At 41.9% G+C, this 10873-nt stretch overlaps 1 protein-coding gene across 3 annotated transcripts; it reads left to right on the forward strand.

Moving 5' to 3' along the window:
- Positions 1-11: 11 nt before the first annotated feature.
- Positions 12-10873, forward strand: rnaset2l (ribonuclease T2, like). 3 transcript variants are annotated; one of them, XM_067507725.1, is made up of 10 exons: positions 12-144; positions 1834-1964; positions 2159-2376; positions 5061-5128; positions 5847-5904; positions 6005-6072; positions 6382-6495; positions 6994-7042; positions 7381-7455; positions 10494-10873. In XM_067507725.1, exons 3-10 carry the CDS (start codon positions 2185-2187, stop codon positions 10695-10697), a joined length of 828 nt encoding a protein of 275 aa, XP_067363826.1. In that variant the 5' UTR covers positions 12-144; positions 1834-1964; positions 2159-2184; the 3' UTR covers positions 10698-10873. The 3 variants fall into 3 exon arrangements, with proteins under 3 accessions (XP_067363826.1, XP_067363827.1, XP_067363825.1); XM_067507726.1 differs by lacking the exon at positions 12-144 and having other exon boundaries at positions 1690-1964; positions 2164-2376; XM_067507724.1 differs by lacking the exon at positions 12-144 and having other exon boundaries at positions 1692-1964.

Below are 10873 nucleotides of genomic sequence, written 5' to 3' on the forward strand. Positions count from 1 at the left end.
GTGGAAGCAGACAGAGACATCCGTCGTGGCATAATTTGTGTGTCCCTGACGTGTGTTTGCTGGACTGACTGGAGAACGACAGTCCAGTTGTTGTCCGGTGGGGACGGGAAGCTGGACGTGTTATCTGCACTACACTGACAGAGGGTGGGACACTGATTTTCAGCTTGTGATATGCAGAACTTACTCAAACTACTAGTAACTACTGCACATAGCTGCATTGACTATTTAACGTTTGACTTCATCCTGAAGATGCAGTCAAAATGTTTTATACCAGCTCTTTTCTTTAATTATCAGTATTTTATTTATATTTTATGTCCATTGCATCAACACAATATTTCATGCACGTTCAGCTAAAAACAATGTTCCTTCAGCCAAAATTAACGTTAATAATTTAGCTTTTTCATACAGCCCTTGACCTTTTTGGATGATAAAAAACATGTGTATATTATCATGTTAGGTGTGAGGTTACGTTTCCATCCCCCTACACGTCATTTCAGTGACAGGATGCACAAAGTATCTACTGAACTGATACCACCTGTATCTGTCAGTTTACAGCACAGATGTAAAATGAGTTGACTCTAAATGTTTTCTCCTTTTTAAAATGTTGCTCCTGGTGCTGGTGTGTGTTAGCCTTTAACATTTAATTTCAATTAGTTAGTTAGTAAATAATTGGGAATATTTTCCATATTAAATTCCCCATATTAAAAAAACTCCTCCAGAGGACATCAGCTGGAGGAGTTTTCCATCAGTAGGTGTTCAGATGATGTCATCTGGAGGAGCTCTGGAAAAGCAGGTTGACCGTGATAAACCTCATAGTGTGAGCAACTAGATGACATCATCTAAACTTAAGTTTCCTCCAAGTGATGTCATCTGGAGGTGTTATTCAGCTGGAAATAGATATTTTAATATCTGTGAGATCATCTAAATTTTTCCTTCCAACCTTTGGACATGCACTTGGTAATTGGTGAACTTTTCGCACTTCTTTTTTTCATTGTGCAATAATACTTCTAATACCTCAAATGAAACCGAGTGTGTTCACAGCTGTGTTTACTCAGCGATGCTGGACTAAAGTTCACACATGCCGCAGGACACTGATGAGAACGAGCTGCAGTCCTAACACTTTTTTAATGTGTCATCAACCCTTAATATTCCATCAAATCAATTTTTTTTTTTTACTAAAATTTGTCATTCACATGCTTCAGTTTTGTGCTGTGGAGGCCAGTGGGTGCAAAACGTGTGTTAGAAAATCTCTCTATTCAGGTAAAATTTACTGAAAAGCTACCTGGCTACTTTCTCACGGGGAAACTTGAACGTATAAAATCTAGGAGCTGGCTGCTGTTCACTTTCATATATTGATGCTGATCTGGGTTAACGTCGGTTCTGTCTGCTCAGTCCTTATCTTTTTCTGGTTTGCACCCACAGGCCTCCTTTGGCACCAGTTACAGCTTTGAGTCTTGCTTTAGGTTCTACTCCTTCTGCTGTGCGAGTGCAAACATTCTCATTTTCATTTTCTGAAACTGTGCTTTACCATCTGTAGGTTCTGCACAGCTAAGGAACAACTACTGTGTATGGTCTTCTTATGGGGGGTCTGTTTTACAGTGAGCGGCCTTTTCAACAAAAGTGATTTTAGCACCATGTACACAACATTCAGTTGTGTACATGGTGCTAAAAAAGTGTAAATCCGTTTATTAGTGAAACAGGAGCCACTATTGTCCCAATTACCCATAAATACAAATACAAATGCAGGTATAAATAAATTAGTGTAAAAAGTCAGTGTTTGTGTAGTTTCTTGTTGGTTTTGATTGGTTTTATAATAGTGCTACTTCCCTCCAGGTGCAAGAAACTAGAGTTTGCTTCCCCTAAAAAAACTTTATACATGAACATAAAAACTCAGCATGGGTTTCATTTCCCATTATTCTGAGCTTTAACAGCAGCAGCAGCAGCAGCGGCAGCAGCAGCTCTTGGTAAGTTTCTAACAGCTTTCCTCCAACAATATTATTTCTATATCTCTCTATCTATATGTCTCTCTCTCGCTCTCTCTTTCTCTCTCTCTCCCTTTCTTGATCTATATCTATCTCTGTTGACCTCTCTATTGCAATCTCTCCATCTCTATATACAGTATTTTCTATGGTATTTATTAAAAACTATTTGTGATCAGTGCAGGTTGGTTGATTGTCTAAAGAGATGTGGTACTTACGGACTCACCCCCTGATCAGCCTCTTGCTGCTGCAACTGCCTTTTGTCACTATGGCACAAGACACACACTGGAAGGACTACAAATATGGCCACCAAGGCTCAGAGCTGCATGAAAAGAAGCGTTTCTGCACATGGAAATGTCTCCTGTTCACCCTGCAGTGGCCCGGAGGGTTCTGCCAGGTGAGCTTCATCTTCATCATCATTGCCATAGAAAGACACACAGTTTGTTTTCCTGATGAGAGGAGACTCCCTTGAAGAAAAACAGATCAGAAGCACGTGGTGGAAATGGAAACTAGTGGGTAAGGAGAAGGAAAAGTGGTGCAGAAAGGTCAGTGAAGAAAGGAAAAAAGCAGGTAGTGAATTAATCGAGCAGGAAAACATGATGAAGGTAACAAAATTAAACAGACAAGAAGGAAAAAGAACGCGTAGGAAAGAAAGGAGGGAGGAGGCTAAAGTGGAAATAATGTAAATACTCTGCACTTATATAGCACTTTTTTACCTATTGGCACTCAAAGCGCTTTACACTGCTTCTTATTCACCAATTCACACAATCACACACACACTCACACACTGATGGGGAAGCTGCTATGCAGCTGGCCAACACTCACCGGGAGCAACTAAGTTGGGGCTCAGTGTCTTGCTCACTGCAACATGTGACTGGAGGAGGTGGGGATTGAACCAACAACTGTGGGATTGGTGGACAACCGCTCTACCTTCCTGTGCCACAGTCACATGTGAAGGGTAGTAGAAGGAAAGGAAGTAAAATGAAGGAGGAGGTAAGAGAAGAAATCTTTAAGAAGGGATGAAGGAGGTTGTTCCAGAGAGTGTGGTAAGGAAGGAAACAGACAAATGGTAAAGGGGCTATTTCTGATGTAGTTCTCTGCAAAAACAGATGGACTAATGGTAAGTTTGATTTATATGATTTTATCTCCTGTTGGAATGAAACCATTAGGGGACACAAGCCAGTGTCTTATTGTGCCAGTCACAAGTCTGGATAAATGGAGAGGGTTGTGTCAAATTAAACGACTTTCATACCGGATCAGTTGCAGCCTGGGTTAACAACGACCGCCACCGGTGCTGTTGACCTAAAGGCTGCCAGGGGAAACTGGACTACTGTTGGTCAAAGAAGGAGAGGAGGAAGGTGTGTTTGTAGGCAGAGAGAGAAGAGGAAAGCTAAGAATGTAGGACTGACAGTGGGGACTTTGAATGTTGGTACTATGACAGGGAAGGATAGAGAGTTGATCGACATGATGCAGAGAAGGAAGGTGGACATACTGTGTGTCCAGGAGACCAGGTGGAAAGGTAGCAAGGCTAGAAGCTTAGGAGCAGGGTTTAAGTTGTTTTACCATGGGTCACATAGGAAGATGGAGTAGGAGTTATCCTGAAAGAGGAGTTTGTGAGGAATGTTCTAGACGTGAAAAGAGTATCAGACAAGTTGATGAGTCTGAAGCTGGAAATTGAAGACATGATGTTCAATGTTGTTAGCGGTTACGTCCCACAGGTAGGATGTGAGTTAGAAGAAGTGATGCAGAGCATCTCCAGAGGTGAGAGAGTGGTGATTAGTGAAGATTTCAATGGACATGTAGGTGAAGGGATCATAAGTGATGAGAATGTGATGGACAGGTTTGGTCTTCAGGACAGAAACACAGAAGATCAGATGGTGATAGACTTTGCAAAGAGGATGGAAATGGCTGTAGTGAATAATTTCTTCCAGAAGAGGCAGGAACATAGGGTGACGTATAAGAGCAGAGGTAGAAACATTCAGGTGGACGACATCTTGTGTAGATGCTGTAATCTGAAACAGATCAGTGACTGTAAAGCATTGGTAGAGTAGAGTGTAGCCAGACAACACAGGATTGTGGTGTGTAAAATGATGCTGGTGGTGAGGACGATGAAGAGGACGAAGGCAGAGCAGAGGACGAAGTGGTGGGAGCTGAAAAAGAAAGGGATGTTTTATAGTTTTCAGGGAGGAGCTGAGACAGACTCTGGGTGGTCAGGAGGTGCTTCCAGAGCTGGAGGTAGCAGAGCTTAAGATGTTGAGGTTCTATTTGGGAGTGACGAGGACGGACAGGATCAGGAATGAGGACATCAGAGGGACAGCTCATGTTAGATGTGTTGGAGATAAAGTCAGAGAGGACAGATTCAGGTGGTTTGGACATGTTCAGAGGAAAAACTGTGAATATATCTGTAGAAGGATGCTGAGGTTGGAGCTGCCAGGCAGGAGGTGTAGAAGACGACCAAAGAGGAGATTTATGGATGTAGTGAGGGAGGACATGAAGTTAGTTGGTGTGAGAGAAGAGGATGCAGAGGACAGAGTTAGATGGAGGCACATGATTCGATGTGGAGACACCTGAAAGGGAACAGCGATAAGGGAAAGAAGAAGCTTTCATTTCCATTTCGAATGAGAAGCAGCTGCAGACTGTCAAAGTTCCTGTTGTCCTTGGCCCAGCCTGAGCTGGTTCCTGTAGTTTTCCAGTAATTGCAGAGAGTTGCTCGGACAGAAATTCCTCCGAACTAACACCATATGGCAGTGACTGTGTGGTCACTGATTGTGGTTTTAGTTTGATATATGTGTCCGTTATTTCTATTAGTAGTAACCACATTTCACTGACCAGGTTAACATGTCAGATGAAGGGACCATAAAAACGTCAGACGCGTCTCAGTTCAGGCTAAAGATTCACAAGTCAAGAAAACCAAGCAAGTTTTTATTAAATGTTTCAATCTGATAGCTGCTTTGTGGTGGAACATGTAGGGGGAGAACAGATGGCAATGCAAATGGGGGGGGGGGGCTGCAGATTGTGTAGGCCAATCCTTGAATAGAAACAAAGCCAGTGACTGTCCTCTGTCTTTTGTCTGTCTTTTAGTCCTTGAACAAGGAGATTGAGTGCAGGATTCCTCAGGACGTCGACAAGTGGACGATCCACGGCCTGTGGTAAAAATCACACAATGGTCACCAAAAGATTACTGCACTCGGGTTGTGTGCACATGAGGTCATGATGATAAAACCCATTTCTAAGCTCATCTTCAAGACAATTAAAGGCTGGAGAGTAACTGAATATTCATTAACAGCAGTGAGGAAAAAAATCACAACCCAAACCTATAGATATGAAACTAGATCCAGTCTGACCGGTGCTTAATTCACTGATGCATGTACCAAGCATGAAGGCAACTGATCCTAACAGTTGAAATCCATCAAAGGATGAAAACATTCATGATACAAAGGGGCTTTGTATCACGAATGAGTGTCCCGAGTCAGCAGTTACACACGTGTTTTTCATGGCCGAGCGGCTGAATAACGGCGCCATATCAAACTTCCATGATTCAAACAAGACAACGCTGCAGACAATGAAAACACATCGGGTCTGGAACTGATGATAAAAGGGTTATTAGCTCATTTGTCCTGTTTGCTCTTTTTTTCTTCATCTGTTGGCTTTGTTCAATCCCGAGACCATTTATGGTCAGTTTGTCTTAGCAACACTCCCGTCTTAGCCTCCCTGGATGCAAGGAACTCTCCATGCAGGGACATTTATGACACCAGCGCAGTGCTCATCAACTCTCTACCTGACTGAGCAGAACTGATCCTGGTAATCGGTTTAGTTCAGCAGGGACGAGAGTGGATGACCACTGCTCCTGTGTATGTGTGTGTGCAGGCCTCTTCGGGCAATGAGCTGCTGTGACTGCTGGCCGATGTTCCACTCTGACGTCCAGGTGAGTCCCAGTGGGGATCAGCTCGCCTGCTTATAGGTGATGATACATGAGTGATGATGCTATCTGAGGCTGAGCACCGATTGGCTGATTTCTCTTCCAGGAGCTGGAGGAAGAACTGACTGAACACTGGCCATCCTTGGTGAAAGATAAACCGAGCTTCCAGTTCTGGTAGCAAAGATATTGTTTTTACCTACAGGCTGTTGATCACAGTGACTTTGCTTTGCATAGTAGGCTGTGCACGTTTTCATGAACTGACTCGAGCTTGTTCTCCGCTACTCACACCACTGTAATGTGTGTCCATCATTCTTTGCCAACGCGGCTGTAAGATTGCATCACTTTGTTTTCCAACACAACAGTGTGCAAACGGTGAAGAAGTGTGAATGCGAATTGCGCCGCACATCTGTGTCTCCTCCGTCACTTTGTGATCAAGCAATGTTTGTGTAAGTGTGTAACTGCGCTTGTGTTGGTGTGGAACAGGAGAGATGAGTGGCAGAAACATGGAGCTTGTGCAGCGTGTGTTGAAGGAATGAACTCTCCACTGAGATACTTCCAGATCTGCCTCAAACTGCGAGGACGGTTCAGTATCTACAAGTTAGTCACACAGACACACATTAGGACAGCTGTCTTTGTGAGGACATTCATTACCATAACCCTCTCCTGTACTTTATTACTGGTCCAATCCAGCACTGCAGACACATTTCTTTTCATATCTTGTGGGGACTTATTGCATCCATCTGCGACCAGCAGACACAATGTCCTTAACCTGCACGACCTGATGTAGAATCCCGAACATGAACTAGCCCCAATTCTAACTTGAACTCCGAAAAGTTTCCACATCAAGTATTTTTAACAGTGCCCAGAAACTAAATCAGACACTGAAACCGACAATGAAGCTTCTCCACCCACATCCATTATCTGTTGGGCTTGTTCGTCTGTGCTGCTGAAATTATGGCAGGATTTTAGGTTTTCTTTGCCTAGAAGTTTGTAGACGTCAAACTTAAGATGTATGACTTGGAAAAAATTTGGCAAATGTTGTATGGGAAAAAAGAAGATAGGTGTCAAAATAAGAGTGTTGTATGTGTTGTGCAGACTTCTGGAGGATGCTGGTATCACTCCATCCTGTGAACGACCCTATAAGGTAACGTCACAGTTATTTTTTAGCAGATTTTATCTTCACACTTTGTATGTTTGGAATTTTATATCAGCAGCTGTAAGAATCACAGAACCATGTGTAATGACCCATAATAACAGACATATTTACCCACTATTTGCTGCCATTAGCTACTGATCAGATTTTTTTTTATTACATTAGGTGCAATGTCCAGTCACTGAAGATGTTCACTAATTCAGTACAATGAACTTGTTAACCCTTAATGTCAATGTTCTAATATGAGGCAGCTGCTTTTACATTTTCAATGAAGAGGAATCTGTGACCTGCAGTATCTGTGCATCATCTTGTTGTTGGGGTGTGTTTAGGTTGCAGAGGTTCACAACATCCTGGCTCCACATCTGGGAGACAAACATGAGATCCAGTGTGTGATGGATGATAAGGTCAGAGAAACTGTCCTTCTCGTTACGTTCCTCTTTGCTTGGCAACAACATTTTTTGTTTTCTACCACTGCAAATTGAATCTCTGGGTTTTCTGCCGTTTTAAAAGTAAAAGTAGCTACTAGCCTCCAACTAGAGGCTGGATACTTGAAACAAGCCTGATAGGACCTGTAAGTCCTGAGGGTTTGGGTTGGGTTTGGATAGAAAACAATGTGTCCTGATCCATGCTCTAGTTGTAGCCCTGATTACTGACAGTCCCAGTTAATAATAAGATGTCAGACATTTTCCAATTTAGTTTAAAAAGCAAATATGATTAACAGACAAATGATTGATTGATATTAACTAGTCCCTCTGCTCAACCTTGCAATTTTGTCCAATCAATGTACAAATGCAGGTCAAACCACTTTTTGCTGCGTACGTACAGTGTTACAGTGGATTTAATAAGAACAAAATGTTGGTTGACAAACACTTTTCTACCACAAAGCCCCTGGGGAACAGCTGAAATGTGGTACCAGACGAGATGACGTGTGATTAATGGGCTCATATGTGCAGATTTACTTTGATCAACAACACAATCCAATCCAGAGGTCTAAGGCCAGACCATCAGGAGCTTGGAGGACTAAGGCAAATATTAGTCTGCAGCTGTGAAAAGGACCGTGAAGATGTAATTTTTGAGACCTCCAGCAGCTAAAAGTGCTGGGAACCCCTCCTCCTTTGCCTACTCGGTCAGATCTATAACAAATATAATTTGTATGGAAACAGCAAAACAATCGAATCAATCAACAAGTCAATGCCACGTTTGCACCTTTTACTGATTGTGCATCAACACAGTTGTAGACTTCTCCAAAATCAGACTGATGTTAAACCCAGAAGAGGATGTTTTTCCTTCCAATGAAATTCCAGTGTACTTAAAACTGGCTATTTGTAATTCAACAGATGCTGTCAGGACATGGACTTGGCCTGGGTTTAGCCTAGTTAGTAGAGAAAAACAAAGAATTATAACTTACAGGGAACTGGGAACATCAAACTGCATAGACATGAGGGCCGTTTACCCAGGATGGATTGATAAGTAAAAATAAACCAATGATGTCGTCTCCTGAGGGTCAGTGAGGGTCGGGGGACACGGGCACCGTCGCAGCTATGTGCTGCCCAAAAATACTAGCAAGTAATGTTTAATCTGAAACTAACCCAGCTAAAACAGGCAACGTTGAGACGCAGCAATAGTTGTTCAAGCCATTTGGGTCCCACCTTTTAAAAGCGGGACAACACAGGCTGATTTCCATATTTTTGGGATGACATTTGTTTGGAGACTCAGATTATAAATATAACAATATAAGAAATACTGCAGTTGATGTGTGTATATATGGGGTATGTTTGTAAGTATTTGATCTGGTAAGGTGGCTTTATTCTGATCTTTGGAATGAGTCTGGTAGGAACATTCATCATTTGCGTAGGGTTTTAAGAATTTCATAATTCTTTATTACCATGTGTGATGTGGAGGAGTCAGTCCCAATCAACATCAGCCATGAAAATCTCAGTGTCACAAACAGGCCTCAGACAGTGAACAGCAAAAAAATCTGTCGGATCTGTGAATATCCTAACCATCGATATTGACTTTTTAACCACAGAGCTTTATCTTATCTAAGTTGGGTAAAAGACTCCTAACACTAAACCTGATCTAAGTTTGAAATCTTTTGGTGACAATATATTTTGTGCAGCACCAGGATTTGGCTGAATATTTCCTGATACAAACAGCAACACAATAACACTTTTGAGCTTCTCGGTACACGAGCTCTGCAAATGCAGAGAGAAGTGCGTTTTGTGCCATTGTAAATGTTGAACTATGGGACAAATGGCCTGTATTCCTGAAAAAAAAAAAAAAGACTCGATGTGACTAATATCAAAGAGCTTCCATCTGCCGCTAAGCCTCACTAGCAGCTCTAGCAGCATGTGAGTAACTTCTCCAAAACAAAAGGCTTAATATTCTAAAAGTAATGAAAACACATTCTAAACACATCGAAATGTGGAGCTGTTTGTCTTTCTGGCCAAATGATGATATCAAACCACAGTCCAGTGCCTGTGAGCTTTGTGGATAGGACCTTAATGTGTGGGAAGATCTCAGAAACCTTTTAAAACCCACAGGAGACTTTTATAAACATTTTATATCTTAATTAAATCTATCTAACCCAGCATAAGTCCTGGAAAATAGATTGAAATCTGCTCTCTTGACATTAGTCCGTCTCCACTGACTGTAATGAGCAACGAATTTGATATTATTAGAACTGACTGCTGGTTCTGACTGTGACGGCAGCACTAATGAAGGTGAGCTGGGTCAGTACTTAGCTTTTCAAAACATCACTTTATTAAAAAAGATTTAAACGTTTAGCAGTTTTCCATTAAAAGGTTTATGTGCTGGCTGAAACCGCAGACAATTTAATCCAGATGTCTGATTTACAGCAGAGCTTTCTGTCCAACAGTTAATTAGTACAATGCAAAGGATGATGAAGCCTCATTTTGGTTTTCACTGATTGTCCAAAGATTAGTTGAAGATTAGTAAGAAGCACAATTTGAAGGAGTACTGGAGTATAAAATGGCAGCATTGAGGAGAAGTCATTAATAATATTAATCTGTCCAATGTGTTGGTTGATGTGACACGTCGCTCACTGACACTTTCCTCTACTATGACGCTGCTCTCCAACTTTTCTGCATTTTTACATTTGGGATATTGAGCAGGAATTGAGTAACAAAATAAGCTGGAAAATCCCTCACAAAATACCATTTCACGTGTAAATAAAGACTGAAAAAGTATTTAAAATTTCCTAATTTGGAGGAACTTTTAAAAATGTTTTTCTGTTAATCAGTGTCAAAAAGTCACATTAAATCCTCCTTGATTAAACCTTAAAACTCTCGGAGGGTGAGAACTTCTATTGTGTTTTAAGATACGTAGAAGTAGCAGCAATTATCGTGATCAGCACTAATGATAAACTGCATCTTACCAGGGGACGTGTTTCATCTCTGCTCCTCCGTCTCTTCCCCTTCAGGACAGGCAGGTGTGGTTCCAGGTAAAGATCCCCCTGTCTCCCAACTTGACTGTGGGCTGTGATCACCACGTGGACACTGAAGGGGAACCAGGAAGCAGCTCTGGCCCAGGATGGAGGGCCTCTCCTGGACATCCCTGCCCTCCTCAGGCCCCTTTCTTCTACCTCCCCATAGACCACCAGCAGCCCCGGCAGCCATGTGGCTAATGCCTCACTATCACTTCTAGATAACAGCTGTGAGCTTTGCATCTTCTTTGGTGGACTTCAGACTTTCAAAGTTTGTTCTGAATTAGCTACAGTATAACATCATTTCAATTAATGTAACAATGTTCTAGCTCTTTTTTTTTTGTCTCTAAATCTTCAGAATAAACTTAAACTTTCAA

This window comes from Channa argus, chromosome 6 (assembly GCF_033026475.1).
Source record: "Channa argus isolate prfri chromosome 6, Channa argus male v1.0, whole genome shotgun sequence".
Lineage (NCBI taxonomy): Eukaryota > Metazoa > Chordata > Actinopteri > Anabantiformes > Channidae > Channa > Channa argus.